Source organism: Zonotrichia albicollis, chromosome 16, assembly GCF_047830755.1.
Source record: "Zonotrichia albicollis isolate bZonAlb1 chromosome 16, bZonAlb1.hap1, whole genome shotgun sequence".
NCBI lineage: Eukaryota > Metazoa > Chordata > Aves > Passeriformes > Passerellidae > Zonotrichia > Zonotrichia albicollis.
Window position 1 is genome coordinate 9718082 of NC_133834.1, and position 22523 is coordinate 9740604.

Genomic DNA, 22523 nt, shown 5'->3' on the forward strand with positions numbered 1-22523 from the left:
ATTTGCTTTGGAATAGCAAAACCTTTTTAGCTTTCCAACTTTAAAAAATAATATATTTAGGGGTTTTATTCAAGATTGCTTTCTATTTGAAATTTTTCTATTTAATAATGCATTTGACTGCTCAATGTTTATCTTTTTTAAAAGTGTAGCTATGAAACACTTTTTCAACATTAGTTTTGGAGTTGATTGCAAAAGCAAACATCTGGTTTTCATCCAGCTTGGTTTCTGTTTAACCTCCTTGCTCTGGTCAAGTCAAAATCTTCAGTTATTATCTTATACCATCTTTCTAACTATGAGTCATCTCTTCTTTAGCATTCCCCTGCAGTGCTTTCCTATTAGTCATGCTACAGGCTGTCCTTTCCTTATTATGTAATATATAAGTTCATGATATTTAGCTAGTAAGTGAATAACTACATGTTCTATATCTTCTATATCTCTAATTTTCTCACTGTTTCTATGACTTGTCCAGATACAGATGGGACAACTTCAAAATCTTCCCTTACTGCTTTGTAGTGCCCAGTGTAGATGAGCAGTTGATGGGCAGACAAGTAATGTTATGAGAGACAAAAACGTTTGTTACATTTTTTCTTAAAAAATGCTGAAGCTTCACATGTGAGCACACAAGGTTTATGTGCAAGGACATTCTTACTGTTCTCTCCCTTTTGCTCTGGTCCCATGTATGTTCCCTTTTTACACTGTACATTGTTTAGGATATGGCTCAGTTTTTAGTCTTTCTGTAAAGCTTAAGCCAAATATCTGACCATAAATGAAGCCACAAATCATAGATACATTCCTAAACTACACAGCAGGGCTTCCTATCATTTATATTTAGATATAACGTTCAGTATAATATATTCAATAATAATGTTCTTTCCCACTTGTGATTAGTAATATTGAAAGCACATCCCTAGCAATGCTTAGGTAGTTCTAGCTGAACCAGCTCCACCTACAAAATGGGCTTTATGAAAAAGCTTAGTGAAGAAAAAATTGTAAAAGAAAATTGTAAAGTCTGAACTGATCTGCTGTGCCAAGCCCTGAAATGTTTGTATTTGAACTCTCAATGTTTGTGTGATACAAGAAAATAATGTCCTTGTTTTCAGGACTTGCTATTCCCGGTCTTAATGCTTTAGCCAGAGGAATATCCTTCCTGTACTGCAGAACAGGAAATAAGCTGGTTCCTTTTAAATTCTGGAAACAATGAACTTTGTCCTTAGCTTAATTTTTTAGAAATTACATTCATTTTGATGTTTTGGACAATGCATTAGCTTGTTTTGCTTCCTTGTGAAATACAATAGGAACAGCATACCATAATCATACACCCATAATAAGCTCTCAAGTCGGAATTTCAGCATGTAAATATCAATCTTTAATGTGATTTATACTTTGTCTTAACTGTCCCTTGTTCAGAAGATGAAATTTCACTTTGGGGTAGTAGCTATATGTGTCAAGGAGATAATGAAGCATGATGATAATTTGATACAGAAACAAGGGGATGGGAGGGGTAGAAACAACTTTTTCCCCCTTGTTTTTCCCCCCGGCAACAAAAAGCCATAATCTTTAAAAGTATAAATATTTTATGTCTACCTCTTCCCCCAGGTTTTGTGGTTTCTGGTGTGGCATTTAATACATGTCACATTGGTTGACACAGAAATGTGTGAGAAACATTTCATTAAATGTAATGAAATGTAAGAAGTTACCTCTGAAGCTTTATAAGCTGTTTTTCTATATTTGACAGTACTGGATATATTCTGTCCTTTAAGTAATTATGATAACACACATCTCAGTCAAAAAAACCAACATTTTCTGATGTTCAGAGAGAGAATAAGGTGTGTTCCTGATTGTAACGCTTTTTTGTTGTTTTTAAATAAGGCAGATAAAATTCTGCTTATCTTCAGTTTCTTGTGTTTCAGCAAGGTTTATTTAATGTACAGTCAGTCTTTATATTAAAAAAAAACCTTAAGAAGAAACAATCAGCAAGACACACACAGACCTTTTCTTCTAAAATGCTCTGCACAGTTCATTTCTATTTCAGCCCAGTCAGGAAAGATTGGCTTAGGCCACAGTAAGGTTCTGTAATCATTATGGGCTCCAGTTTATGGTTCAAACTCTTTCTACCTCACGGTTTTCTTGATGTAAGCTCAACACTCCTCATGAGGCCTGACTGGTGGGAAAAGTGGATGCAGATGGGAAATACAGTGCTGGCATCAGGGCTGAGATTGAGAGCAAACTCCAGTGGAAGTGGGGATGGGATCATCCCTGGGAGCAGCTGTTCCTGGGATGGCTCTGGGGGGTTCTCTCAGGGCTGAATACACAGCAGAAAGGATTTCTAAGGCTGCAGTACTTGGTATCATTGGAATGGGAGTTTTGCACTTGATGAGGAGACTGTGCTCACACAGGAATCAATGTTTTCTCTTGTCAGTACTTCAGCTGAGGCTGCAACAGAGACGGACACGGGAACAGCTGGTGGACCAGGGCATCATGCCACGTAAGACTTACACCTACAATGTGTATTTCTGTAGTGTTAATTATGAATTGAATATATAAAATGATAAAGATAAGCATTTCTGTGAGATCATTAAAAATAACTTTAGCATTTGAAAAGACTTGTGGGATCCTTTTGATAACCTAAGGGAGCATGTAGTGAATTCACTGTGCTTCAGTGAATTCAAGTGCATCATGTTTCAGTTAAAATAGCCATTGTGACAGAAATGCAGGGATTTGTAGACCTAGTCTGATTCTGCTTTTATTTTCTCTACTTAAATAATTATGACTGATTTACTAAATAAACTGAATTACTTAAATGAGTTGGCATTATTAATAAAACCAGCAGTTTTTAAAGAGTAGAATGACAAAGGTTTCCAAACAAATGAGAGGTGCACAGGAAACATGGAGGATCTCTCAGTGGATAGCACTGAGATGGAGCACTCTACAATTTATGTTATTGCTAGGTTAACAGTGGTTTTTTTACTCTTTTTGGTTATTTAGTAGCTAGACATCATTCTGTTTTCTAAGATGAATATTTAACTCCTCCACATTTTTCTATATCATTTTTAAATCAACGCATAGTTCTTAAGGGAAGGTCCAGTTCTCTCTAATAACAGCAAGTATGAGGTATGGACAGCCAGAAAATTCAGTGGAACAAATTAAATTAAATTGGCATTTTGGCATTCTAAACCTTACCTCACAAAATTTCACTGTGGGACAGTTTTGATAACTAAACAAACACCTTTGTAGATGGTGAAAAAGTTAACCATTACATGGTAATAATCTGTTAAATATTCCAGGTATTCTATAAAGGAGTATTGCTCATCTCTGCTAAATATAGGTGGATACAACTAGCACAGATCAAATGTAATCCTGCAAACACAGCTCTGAGGTGGTGTTAACACTCATACACACATTATGGTTAGCATATTTCGTTAGAAAATTACTTCCTGTCCGTTTAACTCTTCCTCTCCCTTCACAGCTTTGAAAAGTCCAGCTGCATTCCATGAGCAGATAAAGAGCCTGGAGCGAGCCAGGGTAAACCACTTTGTGTAAACTTGGAATTAACATATGGAAATGGAGAGTCAGTTTTTTGTGATACTAAATTCTCTGGGTATATGGAAAAATTCTTACCATTACAGTAAAAATGTGTGCTTTTATTTTGGGAGAATTTGTTAAAATAAAATATCAAATCTGAGAGGAACTTCTCTGAGCCATCACAGATCAGTGGGGATTAAATTAAGGGGGGTTAAAACATATGGGGGGTTAACCTCCAGTTAAGGATTGGATACTTGGGGAAATTATGCTTCAGCAGTTTTTTTCTATGGCAAATCTGTACTATTGTGATTATGTGGTGGTGTGGGATCAAACCAGAAACATTTCCATCTTGTCTGAATAAGTTGGAAATCCATCACCCCCGCTTAACTGCTAGGAAAACAGAACAAAGCAGGAGGAACCCCTCTGCTGCCTGTGTTCTGACAGTGCTGACCCCCCATCTGAATGAAACTGCAACTATGCATTGATTGGACGTGGCTGATTTGTCAAACTGCTTTGAGTTTTTGAGTGAACAGTAGCTAATGGTGCTTCCTCCTCTCTTTGAAGACTGAAAATTTCTTGAAGCACAAGATCCGGAGCCGGCCGGACCGCTCGGAGCTGGTCAGAATGCACATCCTGGAGGGTACGTGCTCACAGGTGCATCTGGAGCCTGCTCACAGCAGGGCCTGGCTTTGCTCTGCCTTGGCTCCCTGAATGACACTGCCTGGGAATTCATTCTAAAGGTTTATCTGCTGTGTTTCTCTGCTTCTGCAGTGTCTGTGCTAGTCTGCATTCTAAATCTGTGTATTAACAGATACATCTATGGCAGTGAAGGTATTCCCAGCAGTGTGTTTATTTGTTTGCTCTTGCATATTGTTCTTGATCTATAATGGTAATTATAGTATCAGATCTGTACATGGAGTGTTTCTATTTCAGTTTCTACTCATGCCCTAAACTGACCTGACAGCCTTATGCTCTCCCCTGGCCCTAAAGAACCTTTAATAAATGTGACTGTTATCCTGTTACCTGTTGTACCTGGCTGCTTTTGATACAAGTGGAATGGTTATTGCAAAGACAAGACAATGTTGTTTGTCATGAAATTGGGGAACAAGGGGAACAGAATATCTGAATCAATATATCCTTTTAGAGACCTTTGCAGAGCCTTCACTACAGGCCACTCAGATGAAACTGAAGAGAGCTCGCTTGGCAGATGATCTGAATGAGAAGATTGCTCAGAGACCTGGCCCTATGGAACTGGTAGAAAAAAATATTCTTCCTGTAGACTCCAGCGTTAAAGAAGCCATTATAGGCAAGTAGAAGTCCCACAGCTTCTGTTTGTGATCTATGTGGCATTGTAGAAAAGAAATAATTTAACTCTTGAGGGTAAAGTTCACTAGAAGATAACACATGCTAAGTTTATTACTACTTACTCTTTCAGCTTCTGAGACCTAAACTTTGTTATCATTTAAATAAAGTAGTCCTATTTTTACATGAAACTTTGAAAATACATTTTTTAAAATAAAAATCATTACAAATAATCAAACATCTGTAGCCATCCGTCAGGCTGTCGTAGGTGTCTGTGTGCACCCCATATCTGTTGAACTTACCTTTTAATCTCTTACTAAAACCACTTCTGCTCCACACTTGGTTTTATTGATTCCTTGAATATGATTTAATATGGCTCTCATATTAAAAACACAATAAATACTTAGGTACCATATGTTTAGACTGCTGAAAACTGATCATTTGCCAGCAATTAGCTAATCCTGCCATAAATGTCTAAATTCAATTTGTGCAATTAAAAAAAACATTGTTTCTTTCTATGTAAACATTTTAGCAGTTGGACAAGAGAATTACCCTCAAGCTTTGGATGATTTTTCATTTGATGAAGACAGCAGTGATGCTTTATCACCAGATCAGCCAGCCAGCCAAGAATCCCAGGGTTCAGCAGCTTCCCCTGGTGAGCCAAAACCAAGTGACTCACCCTCACCAATAACCCCAAATGCTGCTACATCAACACAGGTACAGTTTTTAAATGTTAAGATTTTCACAGTATGCTTTTGGTGTGGCACTGGAGAAGTGGGGCATGGTTTCAAACAGGATGAATACATCTGCTGCTACAAAGGGCTGTCTGGGACTCTCTTCTCTGCTTGGGGGTGTAGAGAGCAGAACCCTGGCTTAGCTGGTGGCAGTGATGAAATTCCCATAGGCTGCAGTGAAGCCATAAATTCCCTGAAATTCATTATGACAAGATCTGCAGCTTTCCCAGAAGTTGTTTAAAAGGTCATGGCCATGGTTTACTCCAGCTGTTATTAATTACTTAATGTCTGTCTTCCTTCTGGGCAAGGTCTTGAACTCATTTAGAATGAAACTTTACTGAAACAACAACAGTTGATGTCAGTTCTGTTACCTTCAGAAAAGTCCACAAAAAAGGTTTCCCACATAATTTAAATATTCTTTCCTATATTATTAAAATACTGCCTAAGGAATTTACTATTTAAGAAATCAAAATAACAGTTATGTTGATTTTTCTGAGGTTTTTAGTATTTCCTCAAGGTACTTACAAAGAAAGAAAAGTAAATGTGTCGTGGCAGATAAAATGTTATCTCTATAGCAGAGCATCTAAATGTGTGAGGATTTAGAGAGCTGTGGATTTGCTCCTTACTGCAGAAAGTAATGTAAAAGTCAACTGTTAAATAAGTAAAAAAGAGACAGCTCTTGTTAATGCTCCAAAGTCTGTAATGTGTTTATGACCATGGACACCTGACAGCTGAGTGGTTCAGGATCTGGTGTTACTCTCCTTGGTTTTCTTATTATCACAGGAGATGGAAATATTGTAAATTTTATATGCAGAAACAATGCTGGATGCAAAGTACAGCACATCCATTGTATTTCATTGTTCCCTCACATACAGATTAAGATATGAGTTGGGTTTCACATTGAAAGAACATAATTTGTGTTGAATAAATTGAAAAGAAACCACATGAAATTAGATTCCAGAGTAAGGAATTAGGTTCCTAATGGAGAGTTAAATAAAATACTCAAAGCAATACATGCCAAAAGCTTTTCAAGTAGGAAGCATAAGAGAGATCTGTGACTGCAGAAACAAAAAGTAAGGCACTTGAACTTGATTGAAAAAGCGCTTCAGAAAACCTTTAAGCCTTTGCTTATGGATTTCATATCACATTACAGCCACTTCTGTGCACACATCTAAAATGAGAAGTTGTTCTTCTGCAGAATAAAACAGATGCTCACCTTGTTGTTCCTTTTGAATTAAAGAATAACAGCACAGCAGGTCTCTACAGGAGACATGTCTGGGAATGGCTCCTTTATTCTTTTAATTTCCTCTGATAAATTTTAAATTTTATTACAACAAAGTAAATACAAAAAATACAAAGAAAGTTTGGAATAAAGCAGAGTGCAGCCAGAGTTCTTTTCAAGGCTTCCTCCTCCGCACATTTCCAGACATCAGAGGATGTAACATAAGTTTCAGAACCTTCAGCTCTTGCTGACTGATGACCTAAAACTTGCTTTAACCCAGTGGACTTGCATCTGGTAAGGATTAGGCATTTTAGTCATACTCTAAACAGATCAAATTGAGGTAGTCACAATTCAGAAGATATTAAATAGTTATCTTCAAAACAGCTGAAGAATTTTGCTTGATGGCACAGAATGACTGTTTCCCTGATATATTCTCTGTGGCTTGTTGACCTGCTAGATTCTTGTTGGCATCCAGCAGAAAAGGTACAGAAATCATATTATTTGGAAATAGGGATCTGATCAAATTAAATAATGACTAGTTTATGAAGCAATCAGGTGAAGAAGTCAAGACCTGTTAAATCTAAGTTTTTGAATTTAAAAATAAATTATGTGCATGGTTCATTGCCTCATCTAACACTTGCAGGTAAAATTGGGAAGTCTGTAAAAAGCTTTGTGTGTAGGTTAGGATAATGACTAGTGTAAGGAGAAATAATTTATTCTCTGGCAAGAGGAAAATGTTTAACACTGTGATTTTCATGCAATATGAAAAGAGGTAATTTGGGGTTTTGGTGGTGCTTTTTTTTTTGTTGTGCAAGTCCAGCAAATAACAGACACTGTGTAGATATCAGATGCTTTCCAGAGCAAACACTTGGAAACTTGGAAATAAAAATAGAGGCATTTGTATCTTTAGCCTGCCACCAGGCTGGATAGGACAGGCCAGGCGTGTGCACAGTGTTTCAGTGACAGGGAGGGCATGGTAAATCTGCTGTTTAATGAAGCATCAGGAGCTGTTCCTCTGTGGCTGCAAGACAGGGATCAAACCCACTACTGGGTTAGGGGCTAGAGTTGCCTCTTGGCAGCTGATGGTTGGGAACACAGTGAGATGTCTAAATGAAACATGAAGATAAAATGGAAATTTCTTACAAATTAATTGTGAGCAAAAGTCAGAGAGCTTTGTTCATGCAGACTGGCACCTTGGGAACTGCTATCCCAGAAACACAAAAGAACCAGGACATAGAGTTGCAAAATGTGTACCAAGTTAAGTCCTTTGTAGTACAGAAAAATACAGGAAAGGTACAGGAAGAAATGAAACAGAAAATACCTGTCAGACTTCATTATAATGCAAGTCTTGGAATTAATTTGGAAGAAAAAGGATGTTTACTGATAGGAATATAAAGAAGGGGCTTTTATAAAAGGAGGATTGTACTAGGGGATCTAATTGCTTTCTTAAACAATGGAAGTGCAACTGATGTCATCTGGCTGGATTTATTACTGGATGATATTAAACACTGGGAAAATGAGGATGGAGATTACCAGAAATGAGCCAGAAAGAGGGAAGTGCTGGCTGAAAGGAAGCTGGGACCAGTGCTCTGTGGGAGCTGATCTGGGACCTTCTGGTTTCGTGTTACCGTTAACAGCCTTGACGTAAGAACAGGGCACCTAACAAAAGTAGGAAGGCACAGTCAGCACACAGTTGGATTGTTATTATGCAAAAAGAACTGGTTGATATTGCTTTTAGGAGAGAAATGCAATTCCAATAGAATGAATAGTTCTTGGAAAGAAAAATACACAACGCCCCTCTTTGCCATGACAAAGAAATGTGGAAACCTGGGAACTCAACTCAAGAGAAAACTGAGGAGGAAGAGAGCTGGGTGCAGTGTTCAGCAGTGGGGTCAGGGAGCTCCTGTGCACATCCTCTGTAAAACTGCAAGCCTGTCAGAAGAGGTGGTTCCAGGATAAGTGCTAATGCCACTGTAAGGATGCAGTGAGACTCTACATGGAATATCCTGAACATTTTCAGTTACTTATATCCAAGAAAGACTAATGAAAACTGTTAACACAGTTAACTGTAACAGGAAGATAATCAGAGAATGAAAAATCTGTTTCTGAGTAAAGAGTAAAGATTTCTGTGTGTATCTAGGAACACAGGGGCTGAGATCTGTTTATGTAGAGTCTGTGTTCCATCAGAGGGATATTCACCACAGAAGGAAATAATAAGGTTTCTTTAAGACCTAAAATTACAAACCGATTTCAGCACAATAAAAATTGGTATGACAAATAGATGATGAGCAAAGTTTGGGTTTACACTTCTGCTGGCATAAGATATAGAAGAAATGCACCTCCTGGCACAGTCAGAGGTGGGGCTCTGAAAATACCACAGGAAGGGTGAAAATGCACCTTCTGTCCTGCTGCGTGATCATTCTGAAACAAGAAGTTTGTTTGTCTGTTGAAGTTTGACCTTTATGAAGGCAATGCCTTTCTGACAGTACTTGTTTGGGTGGTGAGATTCTCCTTGTATACACAGAAATCTGACTTCACAGACAAAAAATACTGAAGGCCTCAATTTTATAGTAATAAAGCAATGTTTTCTTAGCTAACTAAGAAGTCAAAGTAAGAAACCATTTTATTTTATTTGCTGTGTTTGAAGTGTGCCAAAATGTGCCCTTATAGAGTACTTGCACACATGTACAGGAGTTCTGTTTTCACCAGTCCTCCGAAAAAGTATTTTGTGAATTTGATGTGATAGTCAGTTGTCTTAACATTTTTTCCAGTTACTCTGGTGGTCGATGTTTTTAATGTTTCTCTTTTTCCTTATATTTTTTAAATCCCAGTATCCACCTTTAACCTCTCCAGTTCCTGAATTCCTCAAAACTCCCTCTACAATCGAACAGCACGTGACTCGTTCCACTGCTGCAACCACCCTGACCACAAGCACTGTATCTGCAGCAAAGCCTGGGCCAACCTTAGTGAAGGTGGGTTTATATGGAGGGTAACTGAATAGAGAGTCACTGCATTCATAGCCTACCTGCAGCCAAAGTGGTGAGCAGCACTGCTCCTTTTCCACACTGTTGTCTCAGTTGTTTGAATGTATAAGCAGAATGCATTGTGAGGGAGAAGCTCCTGTACCCTTGCTGAAGATCAGAAGAACATACTCAATTCTCTTTTCTGCACTGACTTTGCCAGCAGTATTGGAAACCTTTCAAATACAGTTAGAGAGGGATTTCTTTATGTCCATAATGTTTCATTTCAGTAACTCCACTGTCTTCAGTTGTGTTAATGAATATTTGTATGTAGACTTCTACTTACCTACATGAAATGAACTCAGTTAAATGTACCAGGATGACCTCTGGCAGTCATTTTCTAATATAAATTTGGCTATATCCTTTGATATCAGTGGATATGTACCAGCTTATTTAATGCAGGACCTTAATTCGGATGTGCCCCAAAAGGGCATCTGCACAGCATTTCTGCTTTGATACCTTCCATGTGATTAGGTAACTGCCTTCAATTTTCCCTCAAAATAATTTCAAAGAGCTTGTAAAGGAAGATAGTTTTAATCACTTGAGCGTTGCTAATGAAGATGTTGCTGCCTGTAATTTATAGGAGTGTCTGTCCATGCTTTCAGTCTAGACCTCTAAGTACCTCAGATGTTTACAGATGGAATTTAGAATACTGGCTTTTACTTCCACAAACTGCTAAGTGGCTTTGAATTTAGCTGCTTAAGAAGGATGCCTCTTTGCAATGACAGGTCATGACTAGTAGAATGAGTAGTAGCTGTGCCAGCTTTGAGAAACCATTCCCAAACTGTGATTTTATGACCCCTACGTGTGCAGGGGATAAGCCAGCTGGAGTATGTTAACCTTCCAAGGATGGTTCATTTGGGGATGTTTTTAAGGACAGTTGTTTTCAGCAGCTCTCTACAGTAAAAGTGCTCTGGTATGCTGCATCTCTGAGCCATGCATAACTGCTTTAAGTGACATTTGTTGTGGTTTTGTTTCAATCTTTTCCATCCATAAACAGCAAAGCCACCCAAAGAACCCAAATGATAAACATCGGAGCAAGAAATGTAAAGAACCTAAGCCAAGGGTGAAAAAATTGAAGTATCATCAGTATATTCCACCTGATCAGAAAGGTGAGAAAAATGAGCCACAGATGGACTCCAACTATGCTCGTCTGCTACAACAGCAGCAACTGTTTTTGCAGCTGCAGATCCTGAGCCAACAGCAACAACACTACAACTACCAGACAATTCTGCCTGCACTGCTGAAGTATGTGAAGCATTGTTTGTGTCCTTTTAAGAAAAAACATATACATCAGTTATAGGCTTAGGGCTTTAGAAGTAAACATGGTTTGCAAGCATTAAAGAGACAGTTGGAACCCAAGAAAACTTTAAATGGTATTTTGCATCACTGTGGGTATTATTTGCCTTATTTAACAAGGTGTGAGGTTGTTCTCTTGTTAAAATAACCCTGAGGTCTGAGAAGCCTTGAGGTGATCCTAGTTATTTTTATGTGACAACATCTTACCTGTCAGATGTGTTTTTTCTGACTAAATACATATTTGAAACTCAAATGCATTTGTGCAAAATCAAGAAAGTTTTGACACCATTTTCACTCAAATGTGAGCTAGGTAGGCAGGAGAGAAGCTTGCAGACCATGTCTTTAACAAAGACATGCACTATTCCTTTGGGTTTATTTTTTTTACATCAAATTCACAAACCACATTCTTGCAGTTTACAAATAAGACATATCGGTCTTTTTACATATGATAAGATCTGTCTGTTGTTTATAGCCTCATCTCTAATGCTGGTATGAGTTCCTCATTAGTACTTTTATCAGTGAGAAGATCTTTAGCACTTTTACCAGTGAGAAGTACACTCACTGATTTATAGGTAGAAACAGTCAATAAATGTTTAAAGAGTTGCCAGCATCCCATAACAAAACAAGAGGTTGACTATCTGCAGAGTTAATTCTCATCATCTAAGACCAGTCTTTTCCTAGAAGTGCTTAAAGTGTAGCATGCCACTGTCACACAAGCCTAAATTCAAATTGACTTTCAGCTATTTTTTTAAAATGAGTTTTCACTGAGTTCTTTTTCTTCAGCAAGTGAGGCTAGAAAAGTTAAAGCTACCATCTGTGGTTGTATTTATAATTACCATGTATCCTAACATTTGGACTGGCGATGTTTCTGCCTGCCTGCCCACGCTTCTTATGTTCCATTTACTGACATTTCAGAAACATTTCTTCATAAATCAGCTGAACGAAATCAAAGAGCTGACTTATGATACCTAGTGTAAATGGTGGCATTTTTAATTTTTTACAATTACTTCAGAATCCTTCTATGAGATTCTTGAGTACAGCTGATAAAAATGCATCATCATCAAAGTGAACTGCTTTGTGTCAGTCCATACTGTGTGTGAACATTGGACATCTATGGAAGGGTTGCATCACAGAGTTCAGTACTGGGGGGTCGTTATTGATGCCAGACAAAAAACTAACTAATTGCCCTGGCTGGTGATTACTTTGTGTAAATAGAGTTTGCAGTCCATAGTGTTCTTCAGAGATACCATGACAATAATCAAAACTATGAAGCATAAATTGGTATGCTTAACTGCAAACCAAACCAAAACAGCAACATACTACTCTCTGTTTTCCTGTTTGTTTTGTTTTACTGAAAAGACTTAACAGTAATGTGTTAGGTTAAGCATAGATTTGTAAAAAAGTTAATTTGTTCATTAGTTTCACAGACATGAGATTCAGAATCACAGCCTCTTGACTGAAAACGTAATATATTTAGCATTGACATTCTTGTTTCTCTTTTTCCTGTTACTTGAAGGCCACTGAATGACAAACAGAACAACAATGGGAATTCACCACTGAATACTCTGAACAACAACAGTACACCAACATCAGCTGCCAGCTCACCCAGACAGAACAGTAATGTTCCTAGCAGGAAACCAGGTCCTCTGCCTTCAAGCTTGGATGACTTGAAGGTAAAAGATAAGAGGGATTTGTCCATTCCTGTAATTCATAACTTGTGAACTGTTACTGTTGAGAATGTGCCTGGTAATTTGTACCAATGAAAACTGTCCTTTCCTCCGAACTGGTTAGAATGAGAGTGTCTAAGTTTTCATACACAACTCTCCTGGACTGAAATGTTTGATTCCTCATATGCCTGTGTTCCAGAACTGACATTTCTTTCCCAAAGAATTAGAAGAGGAGGAATTTCAGACACATTGTAATGGTCCCTCACTATGACACCTTGGGTAAGATGTGAGGTTCACTTCATGTGAAGTTTTTCAGCTCAGGCAAATTTAAACACAGGAGCAGTAATTCCCTCATGACAATTTCAGTGTATCAGTGAAGAGGTTTAGTTAAGCAATATAAATTAAAAGATGCCCTAATAAAAACATATTCTGAGAGGTCACTGCTATAAATAGAAACAGAAATAAGACTGTAAAGAGAGAACAGAAAAGATCTTCTTACCAGAGTTCAACACTACATATGAAAATGAATGCTAAATTCCAAAATTTAAGTTATAACTAACAGCAGACTGTTCAGGTTGAACTATGAGGGCATTGCATAGGATCCTCTTCCTTCTGAAATAAATGAGAAGGAATAAAGACAAATCTGAAGCAGCTTGTGGGGGTTTAGGATTCAGCAGCTGCAGGAATGTGCCAAACTTCAGCAGCAGCGTAGGGACATCTAGTGGGCAATGAATTCCTTTCTCTCTGCCTTTACCAAGCTTTGTGAGGGGTGGGAGGTAGGATTCTTTTAGATTCGAAGGGATAAAAAGAAGAAATTTCTGAAGATTGGATTCTCAATGTGGTAATATATTGTCCTAAGTTAAAGCCAATCTTTTAATATGAAATAAGTTTATAAAATGCAATTCAAACAAAAACATTTGAAATCAGTATTCCAGTCCTTAAATTTTTAACTAAAAACTTGTGAAGATTTTAAAGTTAATACCTGGAATTGTGCTTTGCAATGATTAAAGCTGTTCACTTATCTATTTCTTGGCACAATTTATTGGTATTCCTGCTGATGTGGTAACACTCACATAAGCCTTCCTTGCAGACCTGCTGGTGGTGGTTTTACCTCTGGATCAGCTAAATCAGTTCTGAGTTCAGAAATGAATTGTTGAAAAAGAGAAAAATTAGAACACACTCTCAAGTGCAGAGGGTACCAGACTGGGGGAAACAGCTGATAGTTATTGGCTAGGGAGTTATTTAACATAAAATTGCTGTGGGTTTTAGAGATGTAAAATATATTGCTGTGAACTTCTCATCATTTCCAAATCAAAAATACATCCAACTTAAATTCTAGGCTGGCTGAGTACTGAAATACTACTGAGGTCACTATCTTTTGTTATGTTAGAGGTAGCTCTAATATGCAGCTCTAATATGTGGTGCATGTTTATGATAAACAAAAGTCATTCTTTGTGACTGCTTTTCTTTAACTGATATTTTGAAATATAGAATCAATTTACATTCAACATATTTGCACTTTACTTTGTCTGTAAGCTTATTGGAAAAAACTGAGAATGTTTTTCTGTCAGAAAGCAATTTTGACTGCTTAAACTGCTTTTGTAAAGGAAACACAGATGGCACATAGGGTGACTGTTTGGTTGCTAATTAGCAAGAGAGCCTTTTGTGTTTGATGAGTCTATTAAATCATCAGCTGACCTGATAAAGTTTCTCAGAAACAGGTCTGTCTGTCCTGATGGTGTCACAAAGGGGCTCAGCGTGCTGCTGCTCACTGCTTTTATCTGCACTGCTGCCATTGGCTGCTGGTTTGCTACAGAGGTTTTTAGCTCAGAACTGGAGCTGTAGGTGCATTTTTCCATGTTGAATATTTATGAAAAAACATCATCAGTCTGCTACTATTCACTGTACAGCTGAACACTGCTAAGATTTTGGCCACCTAAATACTAAAGTAAGTAGGAGGTCATGGCAATGTGTTCATAGATAATGCATGCTGTCAGAACCAAGAGATTTAATAACTAGCAAATATGGGAATGAAAATAATTTTCATTATTAAGATGTAATAAGAATGCCTATCAGTAAGTTTTAATATTTTCCTTTTTTATTATAGTGTTTTATTTTATTTTATTTCAGGTAGCAGAGCTTAAAATGGAGTTGAAACTGAGGGGATTACCAGTGTCTGGAACAAAAACAGACCTTATTGAGCGTCTGAAAACCTATCAAGACCTTAACAACAATGGGGTTGCTACAAGTACCTCTGTGACAGTGACCACTTCTAGTGGGGCCACAGGTAACAGTGGGGAAGTGACTGTGGCATTTCCTGTTGCAGCAGTAAATAAACCAGTGGCTACTACGATATCCAGCTTCCCTCCAGAAAAAACATCGACTGCACCTGGCAGCAAAGCAGTAAATACTGAAAACGTCAGCTCTCCCCTGCCTATATCTCCCTCTCCCTCTGAACAGTCCAGTCTGAGCACAGATGACACGAGTATGGCAGACACTTTCCCAGAAATGACCATGATGTCACCATCCCAGTTCCTGAGTACTTCACCCCTGAGGGCAAGTACAAACGAGGATAATCAGAATCGCAGCAGTGGCAGCATCTCAACCATGGAGTTTGATGTAGCAGAAAAGGACCGCAAGCTTCAAGAAAAAGAAAAACAAATTGAAGAGCTCAAAAGAAAACTGGAACAAGAGCAAAAACTTGTGGAAGTATTGAAAATGCAGCTTGAGGTTGAAAAAAGGGGACAGCAGCAACAGTCTCAGACTTTTGGTAACTCAGCTGCTTTGGAACAGAAGCAGTTCAGTGCTGCTGTCAAAGATGAAAGTGCCCCTGCTGACTGCTCAAGTACCAGTCAGTCTGTCCCTGTGGCCAGCCATTCCTTAGGACAGCCCGTGTACACCGCTGGCCACAATCCAGTTGCCAAAAAGGCAGTTGTTATCAAGCAGGAGATACCTGTGGCCAAAGCTGAACCTCACAATGCCATTTCTCAGTTTTATGTTAGTCCACAGAGGCAGCCACAAACTGCAGTTGTTGCCCAGCCTCAAGCTTTATTAACTACCCAAGGAACTGCCCAGCTGCTCCTCCCACTGTCCATCCAGGGACCCAATGCTGCTACTGCAGTGCAGTTACCAGTTGGAAATATCAAGTTGCAGGTAAGGGTGTTTCTATTTTTTTTATCATGTAACCTGCATGGCAGTATTTCATAACTTAGTGTAAATAGGTAAATGTGCTGCTTGTAAGATTAACTTAAAACTCAGGCTTAGCCTGTTTCTGCTTAAGGGAAACAGTACAAAAGCTTGAGCTGATCTTGTAATACCTGCTTCTAATACTTATTTCTTTGCAACTTTGTTCCTCGATACTCTTTCCTGATCAGCAATTGCCTTACCGTGTACTGCCTCCATGCACAATTTGATTTAAAATAGCATATACCATCATTTTGTTAACTGCAAATTGTAATAGAGAGCTACCATCTCAGTACTTTGAGATAGCCCTGTTTGCTGAACATATATTAACTACCTACTAGGTGGTGATGCTTCAATATATTTAAAAATGTGAATGCCAGATTGTACAACTCTCCTGTGGACTTAGAAAAAGAAACCATGGTTGTGCAAATATTATTTCTAGGCTGATTATGGGTAGTGAATAAACACAGCATAAACCAAGACAGGCTATAAATACAGATGTACAGGAGTAATCTGACCAAGCTGAATCAGTGTAACCTGTTGGTCTGAGCTAGGAATGGTAGAATTAAGCAGTAATGCACTTCCCACTGGCATTGTTGGAACATCCCCTGCCACCCATCATGGCAGCAAAGTATTCTTCCAGCTGCAGTGAGTCCCTGGCTGTTGTGCATGCTGTGGGCCCAGCACATCCAGCAGCCTTCATGAGGGGTGGAAAATTCTGGTGAGGATGGGCCCCAGTCTGCAGTGCAAGAACTCTTCCTAGGAGCCATACACCCAGATCTCCACATGAATTGTTCTAAAATCCTACTAGAATTCTGTCACAACCTTAAGCAGCTTGTCCTGGTATTTTACTTCATTTATACTCCAGAAAGTTTTCCACTATCACTTAAAATTGTTTTTAATGAGTTGGACATACTTCTTGCCTTTCACTGGCCATGAAAAATTACCATGGTCTTAAAAGCAACCTTTTTCTTGCATTATCAGTTTTGTCTTCTAATTACTCAAGCCAGTTCTTACAGTCCTTTCTTACTGATATCTGCTTTCTCTGTGCCCTGTTATTTTTAGCATTTCCGCTGGGCTCTCTCCAGTTTGTCTTTGTCTTAAACTCTGTTGGCAAAATAAACATCACCTTTAGCTGGGAACTCCCCAGTACCAAACACAGTAACAGTTTGGTTTCCTGTACAGTTCCCACTCATCCCTCCCAGAATACATGTTACTGCTATTCTGCATAAGGTGTGCAATAGATTATGTAATTTAGTGTAAGATACAAATAATTCAAATATTTTGTCTTCATCCTTTAGGCTCAATCACAAGCTGGAATACAGACCCCATCACAAATACCTGCTCCTATTTCTTCCTCTGGCCTGGTGCAGACAGCACCTCAGATGCATGCTCCACAACCAAAACAAAATACCATCACGCAGCACGCACTTGGTCAGAGCCAACAAATCAGAAAGGTTTGTGGATAGCAATAAACATGAAGATAAATAGTTGTATGATCTAGTTCTAGGCAGTGCTTTGAGAATCTTTTTTGTGTTATATACAAATGATCAAGTCACCTAACATCTGTACCATATTTTTCTGTGTGATACAATGGGCTTGTAACTCCTTCTTTTCCCAAATTTTTAGTCTGTGCAGGACTTTATTTTTCAGTTGCAGATATATACATAGTCTAAAGACTTTTTATCTTAATGGTACACTTAGGCCATGACTCCTACTGCATCCTTCCTCACGCTTGGCACAAGTGGTGCGTGCCAGGTATATTCCAGTCAGCTTCTCTTATTTGCCACTGGCTCTAAATGTGAGATTTTCATAGACAGTTCTTAAGAGAAAGCTTTTACTTAGGACTTCAAAGATTTATTCTTTTATAGAAGTTAATTCTGGTGTTCTGACTTTCCTTGTTGATTTCATCCCTCCTTATGAAGAAAGCGCTGGACTCAGATACTGTGGATGGTAATTCCAGTGAGTCCCCTGCCATACTCTTCCTAAGGAATGCAGGGGATGGTTCAGAGAGATCCTTCTCTTCCTTCTACCACCCAATCAGCTCTGTAATGTCCCATTCCAACACATGTTCTCAGCACTGGATGTACACTTGTGACTGCCACTGCAGTCATGTTCATATGGGAACTGATACCAACCCATCAGCACCAGTCATCACAAAAAAAAGGCTTTCTCCTCCTCTGAGCCTCTTCTAGACTGACCCCTGTTATTAGGAATGTGGACATTAGTTTTGGACCTTTATTGCATCCTTATCGGTGGACAGCAAGGTTTTTCAGCCTGCCCCTAGGGACAGATAATTCAGAAACAACTCAAATTCCAAGATGAAGAGGGTCATTTTTACAGTATATTATGTAACTGTTACATCTCAGCCTTCAAAGTTCTTATTTCAGTTTACAAAAGTGCATCATGAACCCCATGTTCTGCTGTGATTTGGGGATTGTCCCTGAGTAACCTTATCTGCCTGTGCTTGGGCTCTTGTTGCAGATAAGAACTTAACTGAGAGGATGTACAATTGTGCACTGCCATTCTCTAGAGAGCTGGGTAATAAAGGGGGACACAGCTGAAAGAGCATCAGTACTCTTCACACTGCTTGTTCAGTCTATGTAATTTCATGGACACTGAGGACATTGAGGTTATCCTCCAAGAGTCAAAACTGACATACATCCAAAAAGCAGATTTAATGCAACTTCTCTGGGCTTTGGTGAGGGGCTAATCTTAGCATGTTAATGTAACAGGTCCTCTAGAGAAATTTTCCAGTCATCCTGAGGCATGTACCTGTACCAGAGACTGGCAGCTTGCTGCCATTGCTGCCTCCGAGCTCCCTGAAATGTCTGTAGGACATAATCAAGATCTGTACCCTCCAGTCCTCCCCGCTATTCAGATCAGTTGTCATGAAAACCACAGTTCCCAGCAGAGTTTGCAGCCTGCTGTTGCATTGGTTTTAACATCAAAATGAAAATATTGATGGGGTACAACAGACCAGGACACCCCTCATGCATTCAGCATTAGATCTACATCCATGACCTAAGATTTGTCACCTTTGTTATAAAGGAATTTGGGAGTGATGCTGAATTTACAGCAGCCTTACATGCTGACACATTCATAGCTTCTCTTAATCTCCCTGCAACTCAGAAGTATGAGAAACAGGATTCTGCTGGGAATCATTTGCAATGAGTATGTGGACTACCAGTTGAAGAAATAAAAACTTTCATATACCAGTAACCAAACTTAGAGTTGATACCCAGTTCATCAGTTTTATCTTTTGCCTCTCCCTCAATTCTCATAGATGCCTGTAGTTACTTTCCAAAAAAAATTAGAATTATATGACAGACAAACCATTCTGCCTTAAAACTGGCAGGAGAGGGCAAATTGTGTACAGTCTGTGTCAGGCCAGAAATAAGCTCATGTTATTGACTGTCCACTAGATGGGGAAATCATGGATATGCTATTGAACTGTTCCACACACTTTCCTCATGCTTCCTGGAAAATTGCAGGAAAATAGTTTTAGTAATGAGTGATGAAAGAAAGTATGTCAGAGCACAGAGTTTCTTTCAGAAACTAACTGTTCTGAAATTAAAAATTATTCCACTTAAAGGAAAAATCCGTATAAATAACATTCACTTAATAGGGAATTTAAGCAAGCAAGTATTTTAAAAACAAAGGTCTTCTATTTCATTAATGTAATATATCCAATGTTACCTTTCTTTAAAAATAAAAAACCCACAATCTGAGACTGATCTGTTAATCCTTTTCAGGTTTTTCCACCTGCCACATCAAATGCAGTATTTTCCTATCAGACTGCACCAGTTTCAACACCTTCACAATCTTTTATTAATAAAACATCAAACTCTAACATTCACCCTGGTGGTAATCAGGTTCCTTCTGTGCAGAATGGACCTGCTGCTCCCAACAAGGTAAGGATATCCTAACAATCTTCCATAAAGTTCATGTTTACATTATTATTATTCTTATACAATATGTGACTGTTATACATATGGCAGTTCACTCAAGGAAGAATGTTTTGTAGATTAAAATAATGCTCATATGTGCATATGTGTTAGAGGGAGAAATAAACTTATTTTATTTTATCCTCTGATTACATTAATAAGGGAACTGATGTGATAAAATAGAATAATCTGTAGAGCTTGATACATCCTCAGTTCACTAAATCACATTATTTAGTCATTATTTTGTTATTTCATGCAGCCTGGGTCTCCATCTCAAGCCCAGCCTTACATAGTTCAGCAGCCCCTGTTCAACAACACAGTGTCCAAGACAAAAGATCCTCCTCGTTACGAAGAGGCCATCAAACAGACCCGCAGCATTCAGCCGTCCCAGCGTGAGGTACTTGCCTTCTTCAGGCTCTTAAAAACAAAGCTTTTCTCTGTAATTACCAAAACCATTGCTTGGTTTAGGTTTTGATTTTTTTTGTTTGGTGTCAAGATTTTCTAACATACCCTGTCACTAGTTTCATAACTGTGTTTAACTACAGGACTCCTGTTTCGTTATTCTATTATTAAAGCAGCATATATGTAAATAAGTCTTACAGTTCCCAGTGTGTGATACATCTAGTTGGGATAATGCTGCTGGTACTAACAGTAACTGGCCTTCAGATGACTTGTTCTGAGAATGTGGGATACCCAAACCTCACACTTGAGAGGAAATATGTTTGTATTTTCCAAAGTGAGTAAACGTGAGGAGAATGTGTGTGAATGTGTTTATACACACAGGCAAACACGAGCATAGGTGCTTGCTGGAAAAGAGTCTGTATTGAGTGATCTTGGTGAATAATCCTGTGTAGTGCTCTGCCAGTATGAGTAATAATGAGTATTCCTAATGTTGTGCGTTTCAGAATGCAAAAAAGAATTCCAAAAGATAAAACCTTGTAGCCCCTTGTGTTGGTTGGGATTTTGTGGTGGCAGATGTGAGGCACAGCAGTGGGTGCCCAATGCCCTTTCCTGTGTCCTTGGCACATGTGGGACATGCCCACAGGGAGGGCACACAGGTTGTCTTAGGTCACTCTGTCCCTACCAGTCAGGCAGGGACTCCCCACGGGATCTCCTGATGACAAATCACTTCCATCCCTGGAGTACAAGCAATGGTTTAAAACACTTCTTCAGACCTTCATGGAGGTCTCCACTTTTTCTAGACTTTTTGAATGAGTGGGTTTGTGGGGGTTTTCTTACCTTTTGCTTAAGGTTCAGTTATTTAGGGGATGGCTGTTTACAACAAAGATGAGCAGTTCCTGAAAACTTACCCCCTCTCCCTTAAAAAATAAAATAATATAAATCTACAAATTGGGAAGAAACCCCAAAGACACCTAATAAAATGCATCTTACATGATGGACATTTACAGGCTGTCTCTGAGAGACAGCAGAGCAGGGTTTGCAAGCCCAAAGTGCTGCAGTTGTTGCTATCCTGTACAAAATGGGGTTGGTAACTCTCCTGATCCCTGGCTTCCTGCACCTCTCTCCTAGGTTGCCTTCATGAAGTCTTTGCCATGCTTTTTCCCTATTGCTTTGTACTGAAACCAACTACAGAGATTGCAAATGTCTCTCCAAAGTATCTGTTTTCTAGCTAGACAATTTCCTATTAAGGTTTTTAGTCTTTATTATAGGTTAGTACTTACATACTGTTGATAAAAACTAGGAAAAATAAGCATAGGAAAAAATCCCACATGAAAGAGAATAACCCTGTTCTCCTGCACTACAGATTTCCAGTGCACACAGTCAGCAGATGGATGATCTTTTCGATATTCTCATCAAGAGTGGAGGTAAGCTCATTGACAGCTGTGTGATGGAAAGATTTAAAACCTGATAGTAAAAACTCACTGCTATCATCAAATGAGAATTCTTTTAGGAACAGGAGTTAGAATCTAGCGAGCCTGAATGAAACTAAATTTTTGAAAGTTTGCTTGGTTCCTTATTAAAAAAAACATTTACCAAAACACATACAGTCAACCTGCTGTGGAACTTCATAGTTGCAAATTAGCTCAGGCAGACCTGTACAATAATCTCTACAGCATTCAAATGATTAAAATAACACCTTAGGTTAGCACAGACATACTTTATCAAAATCAGAAAGGTTGAGCAAGTCCATAACATGTTTATTGAAATTATACAAAGAATAGAGTAAGGTAAGAGTTCAAGCATGTTGATAGTAAAATTTCATTAACTATAACCATGTGTTATCAACTATAAACATCAAAGATACATTACTGGGAAAAGTGTGCATGAACTACATGGAGACATTAATGAATAACAGCTTGATGTCAGTTAAAATAAGGGAGCTATCAGCAAGGCACTGATAAAACTAAAGTAATAAACAGAGGAGCTCAGCAGTAAAAGGAAGAGGCTTCCAGCCATAATCAGGCTTAGGAGCCCAAGAAGCCATTACAGAAGTGGGAGATGTTGTGGTGCCCAGTGATTCCATTAGGGAATGGATTGTAACTGCTGTCATGGAAGGATCCTGACAGGAGGCAATGCCAGGGCAGAGGGACTGGTTCTGGGCTACTGGAACACTTCAGCCATATTCTAAATATCAGAGTATTTTTTTTCTTTTTCAATGCAAATTG

General features: G+C 38.6%; 1 protein-coding gene across 6 annotated transcripts in view; it reads left to right on the plus strand.

Annotated features, from left to right (window-relative positions):
- The window catches only part of MRTFB (myocardin related transcription factor B), a 66382-nt gene that overhangs the window by 37576 nt on the left and 6283 nt on the right, over positions 1-22523 (plus strand). For 5 of the 6 annotated variants that reach the window (XM_074553041.1, XM_074553042.1, XM_005487660.4 and 2 more), the window contains 13 exons: positions 2420-2485; positions 3467-3522; positions 4087-4162; positions 4667-4828; positions 5357-5541; positions 9612-9752; positions 10801-11048; positions 12616-12772; positions 14897-15919; positions 17251-17406; positions 19705-19863; positions 20156-20293; positions 21662-21722. In XM_074553041.1, the coding sequence (XP_074409142.1) occupies positions 2420-2485; positions 3467-3522; positions 4087-4162; positions 4667-4828; positions 5357-5541; positions 9612-9752; positions 10801-11048; positions 12616-12772; positions 14897-15919; positions 17251-17406; positions 19705-19863; positions 20156-20293; positions 21662-21722 (2628 nt within the window). The remainder of the gene's footprint in view (positions 1-2419; positions 2486-3466; positions 3523-4086; positions 4163-4666; positions 4829-5356; positions 5542-9611; positions 9753-10800; positions 11049-12615; positions 12773-14896; positions 15920-17250; positions 17407-19704; positions 19864-20155; positions 20294-21661; positions 21723-22523) is intronic. The other variant, XM_074553043.1, reaches the window with a different exon arrangement.